Source organism: Macaca mulatta, chromosome 1, assembly GCF_049350105.2.
Source record: "Macaca mulatta isolate MMU2019108-1 chromosome 1, T2T-MMU8v2.0, whole genome shotgun sequence".
Taxonomy (NCBI): Eukaryota; Metazoa; Chordata; class Mammalia; order Primates; family Cercopithecidae; genus Macaca; species Macaca mulatta.
Genome location: NC_133406.1, coordinates 214,664,502 through 214,680,986, shown reverse-complemented (window position 1 = coordinate 214,680,986; position 16,485 = coordinate 214,664,502). Strand labels below are relative to the sequence as shown.

The window sequence follows — 16,485 nt, the reverse complement described above, 5'->3', positions numbered from 1 at the left end:
TATAAAGTGATCTCCAAACAGATGAAAAAAGTAGGTGCATAACAGTGTTTATAGCAAACTTCCTTTAAAAAACTGAGATACAATTCACATGCCATAAAATTCACACTATGTTGTTGTTGTTGTTGTTGTTGAGATGGAGTTTCGCTATTGTTGCCCAGGCTGGAACGCAATGGCGCGATCTCAGCTCACCGCAACCTCCACCTCCTGGGTTCAAGCAATTCATCAGCCTCCCAAGTAGCTGGGACTACAGGCATGTGCCACCATGCCCAGCTAATTTTGTATTTTTAGTAGAGATGGGGTTTCACCATCTTGGCCAGGCTGGTCTCGAGCTCCTGACCTCAAGTGATCCACCCACCTCGGCCTCCCAGAGCGTCCTCCCACCACACCTGGCCAAAATTCACACTTTTAAAGTGTACAATTTAGTGTTTTTTTATTATATTAACCTGGTTATAGTACGCTTCCTTTTGTGTAAGAAAATGGAGGAGAAGGAAAACAAAATATAAATATTTGGTGTCTATAGTTATATGGAAATTTATGAGTGTATATTTGCTTATATCTTTTTTTTTTTTTTTTTTTTGAGACGGAGTCTTGCTCGCCCGGCTAGTTTTTTTGTATTTTTTAGTAGAGACGGTGTTTCACCGTGTTAGCCAGAATGGTCTCGATCTCCCAACCTCGTGATCCGCCCGTCTCAGCCTCCCAAAGTGCTGGGATTACAGGCTTGAGCCACCGCGCCCAGCCATATTTGCTTATATCTTAACAACAATAACAAAAAAGCCGGTGGATGAATACACCACACACCAAACAAACAAACAAACAAAAGATTTCTACCAGGGGGAGAGAGGGAAAAAGGTGGCAGGGACAGAGATAAAGGCTGTTGGCTTCGGAATTGTTATAGGCTGAATGTCTGTGTCCTCCCAAAATCATATGCTAAAGCCATAACCCTCAATGTAATGGTATTCAGAGGCGGGGCCTTTTGGAGGTAATTCAGTTTAGAGGGGGTCATGAGGGTGGGACCCATGATGGGATTAGTGTCCTTAAAAGAAGAGGAAGGGGCCGGGTGCAGTGGCTCACGCCTGTAATCCCAACATTTTGGGAAGCCGAGGCGGGCAGATCACCTGAGGTCGGGAGTTCAAGGCCAGCCTGACCAACATGAAGAAACCCCATCTCTACTAAAAATACAAATATCAGCTGGGTGTGGTGGCGCATGCCTGTAATCCCAGGTACTTAGGAGGCTGAGGCAGGAGAATTGCTTGAACCCAGGAGGCAGAGGTTTCAGTGAACTGAGATTGCGCCATTGCACTACAGCCTGGGCAACAAGAGTGAAACTCCACCTCAAAAAAAAAAAAAAAAAAAAAGAAGAGGAAGAGACAGGAGCTCCTACTCTCTCTCTTCACTACATGAGAACACAGTGAGAAGATGGCCTTCTGCAAACCAGGAAGAAAGGCCTCACTGGGGAAGTGAAGTGGCCAGCACCTTGATCTTGAATTTCCTAGTGTCCCGAATTGTGAGAGAATAAATTTCTCTTATTTAAACCACACAAACTATGGTATTTTGTGATAGCAGCCTGAGCTAAGGCAGGAACCACGTAAATATTTCATGTAATAATTACTATTTTAGAGATAAGATCTTACTCTGTTGCGCAGGCTGGAGTGCAGTGCTGTGATCATAGCTCACTGCAGCCTCCAACTTCTGGGCTCAAACAATCCTCCCATCTCAGCCTCCTGAGTAGGTAGTACTACAGGTGCATGACACCACACCCACCTAATTAAAAATTTTTCTGTTGAGACAGGGTCTCCTTATGTTGCCCAGATGGGTCTTGAACTCCTGGACTCCTGCCTCAGCCTCCCAAAGTGCTGGGATTACAGGCATGAGCCACCGTGCCCAGCTTCATGGCAACTATTCATAGGAAAACAGAATTAGGGCCAGGTGCAGTGGTTTACACCTGTAATTCCAACACTTTGGGAGACCAAGAAGGGAGGATTGCTTGAGCCCAGAAGTTTGAAACCAGCCTAAGTAACAAAGTGAGACCCCTATCTCTAGAAAAAAGTAAAAAAATTAGCTGGGCATGGTGGTGTGCACCAATGGTCCCAGCTTCTCAGGAGGCTGAAGCAGGAGGATCCCTTGAGCCCAGGAGGTCAAGGCTGCAGTGAGCTGTGTTCACACCACTGCACTCCAGCCCAAATGGAAAGTGAGACCCTGTCTCAAACAAAAACAAAAACGAATCCAGAAATAGATAAAAATGAAAAGTATTCCTTAAAACTGAAAATCAATTAATGAACCTAACTGTATATTAGGTTGGTGACATAACTACACACACAAAAGTATTATTTCAAATGTGTTTAAGACACAGTAATTTGAACTAATACATAACAAATAGGTTATAGTTGAATATCCTGAGGACAAAAAGAACCACAAGAGGCCAGGCGCGCTGGCTCATGCCTGTAATTCCAGCACTTTGGGAGGCCGAGGGAGGTGGATCACAAGGTCAAGAGTTTGAGATCAGCCTGACCAACATCGTGAAACCCCATCTCTACTAAAAATACAAAAATTAGCTGGGCGTGGTGGTGGGCACCTGTATTCCCAGCTACTTGGAAGGCTGAAGCAGAATTGCTTGAACCCAGGAGGCGGAGGTTGCAGTGAGCCAAGATAGCGCCACTGCACTCCCATCTGGGCGACAGAGCGAGACTCCATCTCAAAAAAAAAAAAAAAAAAAAAAAAAAACCCACACAGGAAACTCCCAACAGCATTCAGTGGTTTTTACTATTAGTTGTGATATGGGCATTATAACTTTGAAACACCTAGCATGCAGATTTTGGTCTCTAAATACCATTTGCCACTAAAAGGAACCAGCGTTCCATGGCAAATAGCCAATTCTAGATTTGGAGCAAAAAAGAATGTACAAAGTGATCCTGGAGTATCTTATATCAAGAAAATTATCAAAACTACTAGGGTCGCCAGGTGCGGTGGCTCATGCCTGTAATCCCAGCACTTTGGGAGGCCAAGGTGGGCGGATCACCTGAGGTTGATAATTCAAGACCAGCCAGACCCACATGGAGAAACCCCATCTCTACTAAAAATACAAAATTAGCTGGGCTTGGTAGCACATGCCTATAATCCCAGCTACTTGGGAAGGCTGAGGCAGGAGAATCGCTTGAACCTGGGAGGCAGAGGTTGCGATGAGCTGAGATCGCACCATTGCACTCCACCCTGGGCAACAGAGCAAAACTCTGTCTCAAAAACAAAAACAAAAAACAACAACAACAACAACAACAAAAACTACTGGGGTCGGCCGGGCGCGGTGGCTCATGCCTGTAACCCCAGCTCTTTGGAAGTCGGAGGTGGCAGATAGCTTGAGCCCAGGAGTTTGAGATCAGCCTGGCCAACATGACGAAACCTGCCCCAAGGACCTTATTTGGATGCTGAGAAAAACAAGTTAATTTCACAAATGTATTTTTGAGACAATAGGAGAAATCTGAACACGGACTGGGTATTGGGTAATATGAACAAATTGTTATTAATTTTATTAGATGTGATAATGACTTCTGGCTACGTGGGGAAAAGAGACACACGTTGAAGTGTTTACCCATGAAATTTTACGTTGGGTCAAGGATTTAAAATACTCCACTGAAAATTTAAAAGAGCACACGAATAGAGGAAATAAGATTTATCTTTATATTATACAATCTACAGTTTTCCATTTTCCATTAAAACCTTATTTTATTTTGTTTATTTTAAAATTGAAAGGCGCAAGACAGAACAGCTCATCCCAAGGTAGCCAAAGGAAGGAAATCATTTGAAAGACTCTCCTCCTGCAGCCCCGCCTCTGCCCCAGCGCCCCCAGCCCTTCACCCTTCCACGTCCTCACCTGCCGCCGTGGACTCTGCAGGACTGAGGTCGGAAGGAGGCGGGCAGAGCGGCCTGGTCATCTTCAAAGGAGAAGTGGTCGCCCAGAAAGTCGGGGCGGGAGAAAAGCTGAATCTGGAGGCAGAGAGGGGAGATGAGGGGAAGAAGGGCGATGGAGTAGGGCCGAGAACAGTGGGGAGGGGAGAGGTTTGAAACGAGGGGAGAGACGGGAGCCCAAAGACTCCCTGCGGAGTCCCCGCCTTACCTTTGAGACGAAGTGCAGATCGTGCTCCCCGACCTGAAGGGAGGGGCGGAATTGAGAATTAGGGAGAGTGCCGGCCCCCCGCCTCCGCTCCTCTAGGTTTCAGTACTGCCCACCCCGCGGCCGCACCCTCGGCCTGGCCACCTCCCAAGGCCCCGCCCCGAGCGCCCAGGCAGGTCCTCCAGCCCGCTACCTCTGCGTGGGGGCGGGGCGCACCCGAACTCCAGGTCCCGCCACCGGGGAGGCCCCGCCCCCCCGCGGCCGGCACGCACCTGTAGGACCGGCTGTAGCGAAGCGAGGGCGCTGTTGCCCGCGCCCCAGTCCTCGCAGTTACGGTACACGCCCTTCTCCAGCACGTACTGTTCTCCGGAGAAGCCCACCTCCTGGTAGGCCACCCACCTGCAGGAAGGACGGGGCGCGGGTCAGCTGGGACAGAGCCTGCACCTCTCCTGGAACCGCCCCCGGCTCACCCGGGCCCAACCCGCTCCCGGAGCCCGGGTCACTTACACGCCGCTGAGCACGTGGATGGCCTGTGTGCTGGGGCCGTGTTGCACCAGCTCCACATCCGGCAATGCCTTGCTCACCTCCACACCATGCCCCTCGAAGTCCATGGCCTCAAATAGCACGATGGCCGGGTCCCCAAAGTCCTGGGTTCCCAGGGACAGTCAGGTCTTTCCCGCCCACAAACCGAAACCCCTGGGAGTGCCCAGACCCGAGGGTCACAGCCCACCCGGGGAATTAGGGGTGAGGCTGACAGTACGGCCTGGAGAAGAGCAGCAGAGGGAAGAGAGGCTAGACCTCTGGGAACACTTCCAGGGAGAACACAGAGAGGGGGTACAAATTCTTCCCTCCACAAATTGTACTGGGGGAGGGCTGCCTGGGGCCAGGTGGGCCAATTGCCTTTGCTTACCGTCCGGATGACTCGGAGGGAGGTCAGCAACTCGTCATAGCCTCCCCAGTGTGACCAGTCTGGGTATTCCCCCTCCTCCAGCAGATACTGGTGGCCCCGAAAGCCCTCCTTCTCGTAGCCCACCCAGCTGGCAAAAGCAGAAGGACGGACAGGCAGGTTCAGTCATAGGAGGCCCATGGATGAATGAGATAGCTGTCCCCACCCCTACACAGCCCAGGTCACTCCCCACTCCCAAGGGTAAAGGCCAGTGGAGGTGATGAAATGGAAGGAAGGGTCCTGAGTTCTCACCAGCCCCCGAGAACTCTCAGGGACCCCACAGAGGCCAGGTGGGGGCTCTGGCTGTCCTCTGGCTGCTGAAGGTTGTAGATGTCTTGGCTCACTTCCCAGCTGCGGCCCTGAAAGCCGGGGGCCTCATACACCACAGCCTGGGGGAAAACGGGTGTCAGGATGGCAGGGAGTCATCTGGACCCAAACACACTCAGCCAGCTCAGGAATGGCTCTGCCCAGCATCGGGCCAATGTGGCACCCCCCAGTCCTCCCACCTTCTCACTGAACTCCATCCCCTTACCCGATTCCTGTCTCTACTCTGACCTCTGACCTTCTTACACATCAAAAGCAAGTTCCCAGTGAGCCCATCAGGTCCCATCTCCCTAGACCCAGCTTCTGGCCCCCAGTGCCCTCCTCTCTGGATTTCCTGTCCAGACCATGATAACCAGACACCTGCACCCCACCACCAAAGGCCCTCTTTGGCTCTTAAGCCCAGACTCTTACCCTCGGCTCCCCTGGCTTCTCCACACTTGGGCAGCCCTGCAGAGGAGACAGAGCTGAGACACCAGCCCAGAGATGGGAAAGACAGATGGGGCTGGGGATCTAGGATTTTCTTGATCCTGAGAACCCCAACCCCATGTCTTCCCTCTTCCCCCACCTCTTAGGTTAATCCTCCCTCTCCTTCCACTCCCATTCCCAATAGCAGCTCCCAGGAAGCAGTCTCCAAGGGGTGCTGTTTTAACTTCATCCCCCGTCCCTTCCCACCGACTGCAGGACCATGTTACTTGGGACAAGGGGCAGAGCCTAGACCTCCTGGCCTGTGGGTGTGCCCTGTTCTTTACCAATCTCATGGGCTTCAGGGAGCCCACGCTGGGGTCCGATGTGCCCCAGGCCTCTGAGGTGGGGTACTCTCCAGGTTCCAGGATGTAGGGAGTGTCTTCAAATAATGGTTTGGGGTACAGTAGCCACCTGGGGGAAGGCAGAGAGGCTGCTGCACCTCAGACTTCAAGGGACACAGATTGGCAGGTGGGAGGGAAGGTTTAGAGGGGAAAAGGAGGTTTTCTGGGGAGGCTCCCATCAGTCTCGTATAATCTCTTGCAGTAGCCACATTGGTCTCCCTTCCTCTGACTTTGCCTTCTCTAATTTCACACAACAGCTGGAGCATTTTTCTCTAGCATGCATGGAAAACTGCTTCAGCAACCCCAGTAGTTCCCTGTTAGCCTCACAATAAAACCCAGCTATGCAAAGAGGCTCTGCAATCTGGCCTCCTCCTTCTCCCTGGGACTCAATTCTTCCCACTTGTTGCTCACACCGGCTAGACTGAAAATTTGAAGCTTAACCCTCTCCTCTCTGGGCCTTTGCATGTGTTATTCCCTCTGCCAGATACACTCTTTTCCCCATTCATTCGGTTGACAAATATTTAGAAGCATCTGCTGTGTGCCAGACCCTGCTACAGGCATCAGGGATAGAGCAGTGAACAAACATACAAAATCTCTGCCCTCATGGAGCTTAGATTCTTGGCCAACTCATCCCAATATGGCGTCTCCTCCTCCAGGAAGGTTTCTCTGACTTCCACACTCTGCCTCTCATGGTATGGTGTTTTTCTGTGCTCCCTCACCCCAAAAATCTGAATTGCTATTGTCTGCTTACTTGCCTGACCCCGCCAGTGGACTGAGCACTCCTGAAGGCAAGAACTGGGTTCTGTTACCTCTGTGCCCCCAGCACCCAGCACAGTGAATGTCAAATGAAGAGATTCTAGAATAGACCAGACTCACAGTCCTGCAGAGACAGTGGCAGATGCCACCTGCAGGGGCTTCTCCAGACCCTGGGAATTCTTCAAGGCCTCTCTTAGCTTCACTTGCGCCCCCTTGAGGCCCTCCTCAGAGAAGAGGCTGATTTCCGGGGTCCTGTAGTCCTATGGAAGGAGGGGGGAAATTAAATATATATAAACAGCTGCGTGTGGTGGTTCACGCCTGTAATCCCAGCACTTTGGGAGGCCGAGGTGGGCGGATCACCTGAGGTCAGCAGTTCGAGACCAGCTGACCAACAAGGAGAAACCCAGTCTCTACTAAAAATAAAAAATTAGCTGGGCGTGGTGGTACATGCCTGAAATCCCAGCTACTCGGGAGCCTGAGGCAGGAGAATCGCTTGAACCTCGGAGGCAGAGGTTGCGGTAAGCCAAGATCAAGCCATTGCACTCTAGCCTGGGCAACAAGAATGAAACTCTGTCTCAAAAAGAAAAGAAAAGATATATAAACAGCCCCCTTGGACAACACCCCGCCTCCCCAAGTCCATTTAGCCAGGGCTCCAAATAGCTTCTGGGAAAACCTTTGTGGCCATTCCCCCAGAGACCAGGAAAGTGACTAGGGTGGTCTTTGCAAGGTCAACCAGCCAAGCCTGAGACCAAAGCCCATGCGGGTCCCTTGCTGAACCTTTGGGACCTGGGACTAAAGTTCCTGGGAGACCCTGCAAAGTGCCAGGCCCATAGCCTTACCTCTGGGTAGCCTGACTTCCAGCCTGGTGGGAGGATGGGCAAGATGGACAGTCACTTCCTGAGTTCCAACTTTGACCCCTCCTTTAGGTACGATTCCTGCCTCTGTCCAGACTGGCTTTGCCTGCACCTCATCCCAGGAAGCAGCAGATCCTCTTTGTATTCTGAGTGTTTCTTCCCCACCAGGACCATTTTCATTCACTCACTCATTCATCAAATATGTACGAAGCATCTACTGCATGCAAGGCACTGTGCTAGGTCATGTCCTTCCCTATCTCATTTAGTCCTCCCAGTGGGTGTTATTCATCCAGTCACAGGTAAGGAAAGTGAGGCTCGGAGAAGTTAAGCAATCTGCCCAAGGTCACACAGCTTGTAAGTAGTAGAGCAGTATAGTTTTTGTTCACTGTTGCAACCCAGCATCTCCCATGTGCTTGGCACACAACAGGCACCCAATCAATGCTGAATGAATCAAAGGAATCCAGAAACATCTGACTTCAAAGCCTTTGCTTTTCTCTTGTAGTCATTACCTCCCACATGAAGTTAAATTTATTGTCAGAAGTTCACAATTAATTGTCCGTAAACATTTGCGTGTTTCTGAAGAGGCTTTGTTTCTTTTTTGAGACAGAGTTTCGCTCTTGTTGCCCAGGCTGGAGTGTAGTGGCGTGATCTTGGCTCACCGAAACCTCTGCCTCCTGGGTTCAAGCGATTCTCCTGCCTCAGCCTCCCAAGTAGCTGGGATTACAGGTGCCCGCCACCACGCTAGGCTAATTTTTTGTATTTTTTTTAGAAAAGACAGGGTTTCATCATGTTGGCCAGGCTGGTCTTGAATTCCTGATCTCAGGTGACCCACCTGCCTCAGCCTCCCAAAGTGTTGGGATTACAGGCATAAGCCACCATGCCCAGCCTCTGGAGAGGCTTTGAAAACTGTCCCCTCCTCCTGGGCCACTGTCCTAGTTAAGGCTAATGAGCTCTCATCATCTCCTACCAGGAAGATTGCAACAGCTCTGGACTCAGTTATTCATTCTTTCATTAGAAACAAAAATCAGGCCGGGCGCAGTGGCTCACACCTGTAATCCCAGCACTTTGGGAGGCTGAGATGGGCAGATCACGAGGTCAGGAGATCGAGACCATCCTGGCTAACATGGTGAAACCCCATCTCTACTAAAAATACAAAAAAATTTAGCCGGGCATGGTGGCAGGTGCCTGTGGTACCAGCTACTCAGGAGGCTGAGGCAGGAGAATCGCGTGAACCCGGGAGGTGGAGCTTGCAGCGAGCCGAGATCACGACACTGCGCTCCAGCCTGGGTGACAAAATGAGACTCTGTCTCAAAAAAAAAAAAGAAAGAAACAAAAATCAAACAAACCAAAAGAACCAAAATGCCTGATAGACACTGCTTTTAGAGTCATTGCTCTTCCTTCTGGTGTCAAGCTTAATTTTGGTAGTTTATTACTATGCTGTGAAAACAATATTGTTGTTTTCACTTTACAAACATGAAATTATTATTATTAATTATTATTGTTATTTTGAGACAGAGTTTCACTCTTGTTGCCCACGCTGCAGTGCAATGGCACGATCTCAGCTCACCACAACCTCCACTTCCTGAGTTCAAGCGATTCTCCAGCCTCAGCCTCCCGAGTAGCTGGAATTACAGGCACCTGCCACCACACCTGGCTAATTTTTGTATTTTTGGTAGAGACGGGGTTTCACCATGTTGGCCAGGCTGGTCTTGAACTCCTGATCTCAAGTGATGCCCCAACTTGGCCTCCCAAAGTGCTGGGATTATAGGCGTGAGCCACCGTGCCTGGTCTTTGAAATTATAATGTTAACTTTTCTTTTCTTTTTTTTTTTTTTTTTTTTTTGAGATGGAGTCTCGCTCTGTCGCCCAGGCTGGAGTGCTGTGGCCGGATCTCAGCTCACTGCAAGCTCCGCCTCCCGGGTTCCCGCCATTCTCCTGCCTCAGCCTCCCGAGTAGTTGGGACTACAGGCGCCCGCCACCTCGCCCGGCTAGTTTTTTGTATTTTTTTAGTAGAGACGGGGTTTCACCGTGTTAGCCAGGATGGTCTCGATCTCCTGACCTCGTGATCCGCCCGTCTTGGCCTCTCAAAGTGCTGGGATTACAGGCTTGAGCCACCGCGCCCGGCCCAATGTTAACTTTTCAAACCACAGAGCCCTTCCTCAAAAATCAGAGGTGCCCCTTGGCTGGAAAGCACAGCCCATCCTGGTCTCCCTCCCTCCAGGATCCCTCTTTTCTCCACCTGGCAGCCAGCCAGTGGGATGTTTATAAATCCCTAGTCTGGTTATATGGCGTCCCTGCTCCAAACCCAATCCTCATAGCCTAGCTTGACTGTAAGTCCTGCAGGGCAGAGAGGGGATCTCCCCGCACTGCCCATTGCCTGGCATCAGTGCCTGGCACATATTAGACATGAGTGAGGATCTGTGAGCAAATGAATGAGCAAACATGCCTGGCACCTCAGGTCTGACTGGGGGCCTGCAAGCTGGCCCCTGGGGGGCAGGTAACCCGAACATCCCCTCCCACCTCGTCTCTGCTGCTCTCTCCCCTTCCTGCTTGAGCATGCACTCAAACTTCCCAAGGCTGCTTTCCCAAGCTGAGCTTGGCCTCTGCCTGGGCTCTGATTCCTCAAGCCAGGCTGCCCATTTCCCAGAATCTCTTTCTTCCCCAGTCAGCTCCATGGTCAGGAATCTACAGACCAGTCCATATGAAGCCCCTCTGCTCGCTACCCCCATAAGATCTCTCCCAGGAATTTCTTTTGAAACGGAGTCTCACTCTGTCACCCAGATTGGAGTGCAGTGGTGCAATCTAGGCTCACTGCAGCCTCCGCCTCCCGGGTTCAAGTAATTCTCCTGTTCAAGTAAGCCTCCCGAGAAGCTGGGATTGCAGGCGCATGCCACCACACTCCGCTAATTTTTGTATTTTTAGTAGACACAGGGTTTCACCATGTTGGCCAGGCTGGTCTCCAACTCCTGTCCTCAGCCGATCCACCTGCCTTGGCTTCCCAAAGTGCTGGCATTACAGGCGTGAGTCACTGCTCCCGGCCTCAGGGATTTCAACTCTAGGCACCGCGAGGCCGTCTCCCACCTGCAAGTCACTCACCCAGACAACCCTCCTTAGGGAGCCGATGCCTTGGGGACTCCACTTTGTCTCTGGGGTTCTGAGTTCCATGTCTCCTTCAGGCAGGACCAGCTTCTGACCCCGGAACTCTGGCTCTTCGTACAGCACCCAGCTGTGGGCACAGAGATTCCAGGGTCACAGATGGGGAGGAGTATGTGCCCAGGGCTGCTGGGTAGCTGATGGGGTTTCTCCCAGGCTGGCCTGGTCACTTCTCACTCCCCTCTGCACCCCCCCGGGTTCACAGCCAGGTGCCCTGCTGGGCACTCCCCACTCACCAGCCTCGAACTACCCTTATGGAGGCTACGGGGGCCCAGCCTGAGGCATCAACAATGTCTCCCCAGACCTCCCTGCCACTGCCTTGGCAGCCAGACTCCGAGAAGACGATCACCTGAGAAGGCACAGAGGGGTCCTCAGGCTCTCACCCCAGGCCCCTGCCTCCTGCTGCCCCCACCCGCTTGCCCCCACAACCCTACCTTTCCAGGCCTGGTGTTCGGCTTGCCCTGGGTCTTTAAGGCTGGGCTCTGAAACGGAGGCAGGTGATAAAGTAAGTCCTGTGGTGTCACCTCTTTCCTGCTTCCCCACAACCTGCCATTCCAAAGATCCCACATCCTCCCTATTGACCTCCACCCCCAAGGAGCTGGTGCATAGAGGATGCTCACACTTGTTCCCAACCCCCAGAGGACTCATCAGCCTGTCCCAGGAGCTGGGTGCTCATCACCCGCCTTCCTCAGCTCCCAGGATCTTGGAGCCCCCATGCCCTTTGGAATCCACAGTACAAACCTCCCACAGTAGGGATAGGGAGATTGAGGCCCAGAGAGATGTGGCTTGCACAGGTCAACTGAACCAGACTTCAGACAGAAGGCTCTGCCCCCAGACTCTGACTCCCAGCACCACTCTCTTCACACCACCCAAGGCCTCACTTACCCACTCCTCTAGGGGCAGGGCACAGGCAAGCTTCTCCGTCAGGGATGGTCTTTCACTGCAAAGCAGGGGCAACTGTCCTGGCACCTTCCTGAGCCCCGGTGCCCCATGGGGCAGCAGGGCAGATAGTTTTGTGCCCAGCGGTTCCGGGGTGGAGGCCTCCTTGGTGGCAGGCACCAGACTGCCGAAAAGAAGGCTGCCTCCGAGACGGGAAGTGGGTCTGGTGCCTCCCTGCAATTCCAACCCCAGCTCTAAGTGGGGGCCCTTGGTTCCTGCTACATGCTTCTTCATCATCTCTAGAGGAGAGCAGGAGACCTGGGTGGGCCTGGCAGGGTGGAGGTCCCAGGAGGGGTTGGGCCCAGCTTTCTCCTGCCTGCGCTGAAGCTTCTCGTCATCACTTAGATAGGGGTTCTCTGGTTCCTCCTCCTCCTCCTCCTCTTTCTCTTCCAGTGAAGGCACCTCCTGGGGGCCGGGGCCCAGCACCCATGGCCCTGGCTGGTCCTCCTCAATGGCAGGCAGTGTGGCATACATGGACAAGTAGGAGGAGCGAGGGGCTCGTGGCAGCCGGTGAGTGCGGAGGATCTCAGGGGGCTCCATGCTCCGCAGGGTATCCAGAAATATCTCCAGGTCAGTGGCCAGGGCCACCTCATCCTCCTCCCTCAATGTCTCTGGGCACATCTTGCCCTCGGTGGAGTCAGAGACAAGCTGGGACTCCGTGCTGGCCTCTGCTCCTGTTGGCACTGGGGCAGGGGTGCCTCCTGGGCTGGGGGACACTCTGTCCACTGAGGAAGATGGGGCAGGGAGAACAGCAGGGTCCTGCACAACCTCTTCCTGGGTGAGAGATGAGATGGGGCTCCCTTCAGAGTCCTGGACCCCCTTGTCCTGTTTGGGGAGTGAGGTGGCAGGAGCAGCTGGGTCTTGAACAGTCTCTTCCTTAGTGAGGGGTGGAGCAAGGCTGCCTGCAATACCCTGGACAGCCTCTTTTTGGATGCTAGGGCTGCCTTCTGGGCCCTGGACAACCTCAGTTGACTTGGGGGATGAGGCAGCAGGAGCACCGGACCCCTGCACCACTTCTTTCTGGGCAGGAGATGAGGTAGCAGGAGCACCAGGGCCCTTCACGACCTCTTTCCCAGTGGGGGACGAGGCAGCAGGAGCACTGGACCCCTGCATCACCTCCTGGGTGGGAGATGAGGCAGCAGGAGCACTGGACCCCTGCACCACCTCCTGGGCAGGAGATGAGGCAGCAGGAGCACCGGGGCCCTTCACGACCTCTTTCCAGGTGGGGGACGAGGCAGCAGGAGCACTGGACCCCTGCACCATCTCCTGGGCAGGAGATGAGGCAGCAGGAGCACCGGGGCCCTTCACAACCTCTTTCCCGGTGGGGGACGAGGCAGCAGGAGCACTGGACCCCTGCACCACCTCCTGGGCAGGAGATGAGGCAGCAGGAGCACCAGGGCCCTTCACAACCTCTTTCCCGGTGGGGGACGCGGCCGCAGGAGCACCGGGGCCCCACACCACCTCCTTCTGGGTAAAGGTGAGGACAGGGACATTTTCAGAGTTCTGAACAAACTTATTGCTTGGGGACGATGGAGCAGAAAGACCTCCTGGGCTGGGGACATCCTTCCTTCTTATAGAGGATGGAGCAGGAGGTTGTTCAGGGATTGTCACATGCTCCCTCCTCACCATGGGCAGCACGGTGGCAGCAGGGGGGTCCACAAGCCCTTCCCTTTTTATAGGGGGCAGAACAAGGGGAGTGAGCTGGGCCCTGGCGTGAGTGGGCACCACAGGCTGCTTTGCAGGGTGGGCTAGGCTTGGAGAGGGGACATGGGTCTGGAGTCTGGGAGAGGAGGGGACTGATGCTTGACCCTGAGAAGTCTGGAGAGGGAGCTCAGTGGAACTGGGGGCTCCCAGCACCTGCCAGAGCTCACAGGCCCTGGCATCCGGGGCTCTGCCCTGGTCTCGATCTGCACAGGCTGCAGGGACATCCTGATTCTTAGGCAGGTGAGCACTGGCTGGGATGCCTGTAGAGACCAGGCCAGAGCTGTCTTTAAGCTCTGCTGTCCCAGTCTCAGGCAGCTGCCTCAAGGCTGCCCCCACTGTGCTGCCCAGACCTGTGCTTCTCGGCACTCCAGCTGTGGGCCTGGGCAGGTGGCTGGCAGGGGGGCTGTGCCCAGCAGGTACGAGGTTACTTAGCACTTTCACAGCCTGGCTGCGGCTGGGCGAGCCTGGTGGGGAGCCCACAACCACTGGCTGAACCATGCGGGCGACCTGACGGCCCCGTGGCAGGGCCTCGCCTGAGGACATTGGCCTCATAGTCACAGAGCTGCTCACCCGCTGGTCCACATGACCTCTCACCACCGTGGTGGTCCGCACAGTGCGTGTCACTCGGTGTTCCTCGAGGCTCCGGGAGGTCCCACTGGTGAGACCTACACCTGGATGGGGACTTGGCTCTCGGGGCCCAGGCAGGGGAACCAAAAGCTCAGTCCTGGCCATAGCTCCCACACGCAGGGGCTCAGTCCTGGGATCTTGGCGGCTGCCATCACTCTGGTCCACAGCCTCCTTCAGCCTCTGCTCAGGCCTTTTCTCCTTGGGAGGTGGTGTGTACTTCTTGGAAAAGATGGGTCCATGGCTCTGGAAGTTCTTGGAGCCAGCCATATCCCGAGGGCCCTGGCAATTCACGGTCTCTTCTTCCTGTGTTGCAAAGCCATTGACTCCCTCTCGACGGCTGAACTCAAACATCTCCTTCTGGGGGGCTTCCATCTGGGCCCCTGACACCAGGGACACCTTGTGAAAACCATGTTTGATCTCTTCCTGGGCAGGGGGCCGCTGCCGCCATGTCAGTGTGGCACTTACCACTCGGGCCTTGGCCCGGGCCATGGGCCCACCCGCCTCCTCCATGTGGGGCCCTGGCAACCTGTCTGGAGGTGTCCTTGTCCCACTGTGGTCCAGCTCCCTGCAGAGGAGGAAGAGAGATGAGGGTCAGAGGGTGGTGAGAGTGGCTTCCCAAAGTGCAGAATAACCACCCCTAGCCCAGTCAGGCCAGGAACCTCAGGCAAATCGCTTGGCCTTTCAGGTCATTGCTGTCATCTGTGAAATCGGCATGGTAGTCTCAACTCTGATTTGGTTGATCAGAGCTCCTCATCCATCCCTCTCCCTGACTTTCAGGTGATCTCCTAGGTCAGGGTCCCTCAAAGGTGAAGCTGAGGCCTGAGCCCAGATGGAGAGAAAAGAAAGAAGGCAGAAGGGAAGATGCAGCTGACCTACAGGTCTATGGGGGCGCTGGGACTCTGCCCACAGAGCCCTAGGTCTAGTCCCCCAAGAGCTGAAAACTAGAAAGCTGAAAACGGGGCAAGCGTTGTTCTAACTCTGTTCGGGAAATATGGGCTTTGGCCTCAAACAGAGCTGGGTTCCTTAGTTGCTCACTAGCTGGCCATTTCTCCCCTTCAAGCATCAGGGTCCTCAGCCACAACACTGGAGTCTTGCCAGAGTCCAGTAAGAGAAGCAATGAAACCTCCCCCTGCCTTTTTTTTTTTTTTTTTTTTTTTTTTTTGAGACGGAGTCTAGCTCTGTTGCCCAGGCTGGAGTGCAGTGGCCGGATCTCAGCTCACTGCAAGCCCCGCCTCCCAGGTTCACGCCATTCTCCTGCCTCAGCCTCCCGAGTAGCTAGGAGTACAGGCGCCCGCCACCTCGCCCGGCTAATTTTTTTTTGTATTTTAGTAGAGACGGGGTTTCACCGTGTTAGCCAGGATGGTCTCGATCTCCTGAACTCGTGATCCGCCCGTCTCGGCCTCCCAAAGTGCTGGGATTACAGGCTTGAGCCACCGCGCCCGGCTGTTTTTTGTTTTTGAGACAGGATCTAGCTCTGTTACCCAGGCGGGAGTGCAGTGGCATGATCATAGCTCACTGCAGCCTTGAACTCCTGGGCTCAAGTGATCCTCCTGCCTCAGCCTCCCAAGTAGTTGGGACTACAGGCACATGCCACCACACCCAAAATACTCGCCTTATAACCTAAAATGCTGGCTCATCAACTTTCTGCTGTCACCTTGGAGATTTGTAACCAAATGTTAGCAGGTGTGCACACGTGTATACGGGCATGAGCACCTGCTGATGGTCTTCAAAGCACAGGGGCAGGTGTAGGTCTAAACGGAGCCTCTCAGAGCTGGGTGCAGTGGCTCACACCTGTAATCCCAGCACTTTGGGAGGCAGAGGCGGGAGGATTGCTTGAGGCCAGCAGTTCTAGACCAGCCTAGGTGACATAACAAGACTCTACAAGTCTCTACAAAAAATTAAAAGAATTAGCCAGCATTGTGGTGTGTGCCTGTAGCCCTAGCTACCCTGGAGGCTAAGGTGGGAGGATCACTTGAGCCCAGGCTGCAATGAACTATGATCATGTCACTGCACTTCAGCCTGAGTGACAGAGAGATCTTATCATTAAAAAAAGGTACTATTATTTTTTGAGACAGAGTCTCGCTCTGTCGCCCAGGCTGGAGTGCAGTGGCGCGATCTCAGCCCACTGCAACCTCCTCCTCCCAGGTTCAAGCAATTCTCCTGCCTCAGCCTCCTGAGTAACTGGGATTACAGGCATGTGCCACCATGCCCAGCTAACTTTTGTATTTTTGGTTGAGACTGGGTTTCATCATGTTGGCCAGGCTGGTCTCAA

General features: G+C 53.6%; 1 protein-coding gene across 5 annotated transcripts in view; it reads right to left on the bottom strand.

The window, feature by feature from the left end:
* CRYBG2 (crystallin beta-gamma domain containing 2) overlaps positions 1-16,485 on the bottom strand; it is a 41,156-nt gene that overhangs the window by 11,570 nt on the left and 13,101 nt on the right. For all 5 annotated transcript variants that reach the window (XR_013405612.1, XR_003724354.2, XM_015131966.3 and 2 more), the window contains 13 exons: positions 11,829-14,778; positions 11,378-11,425; positions 11,180-11,292; positions 10,887-11,016; positions 7,058-7,197; positions 6,125-6,251; positions 5,787-5,822; positions 5,304-5,440; positions 5,016-5,142; positions 4,613-4,752; positions 4,378-4,504; positions 4,109-4,141; positions 3,866-3,978 (listed from right to left, as the gene is read on the bottom strand). Coding sequence is in view for 3 of the 5 variants with exons in the window: in XM_015131966.3 (XP_014987452.3) it covers positions 3,866-3,978; positions 4,109-4,141; positions 4,378-4,504; positions 4,613-4,752; positions 5,016-5,142; positions 5,304-5,440; positions 5,787-5,822; positions 6,125-6,251; positions 7,058-7,197; positions 10,887-11,016; positions 11,180-11,292; positions 11,378-11,425; positions 11,829-14,778 (4,221 nt within the window). In the remaining 2 variants the exon portion in view is untranslated. The remainder of the gene's footprint in view (positions 1-3,865; positions 3,979-4,108; positions 4,142-4,377; positions 4,505-4,612; positions 4,753-5,015; positions 5,143-5,303; positions 5,441-5,786; positions 5,823-6,124; positions 6,252-7,057; positions 7,198-10,886; positions 11,017-11,179; positions 11,293-11,377; positions 11,426-11,828; positions 14,779-16,485) is intronic.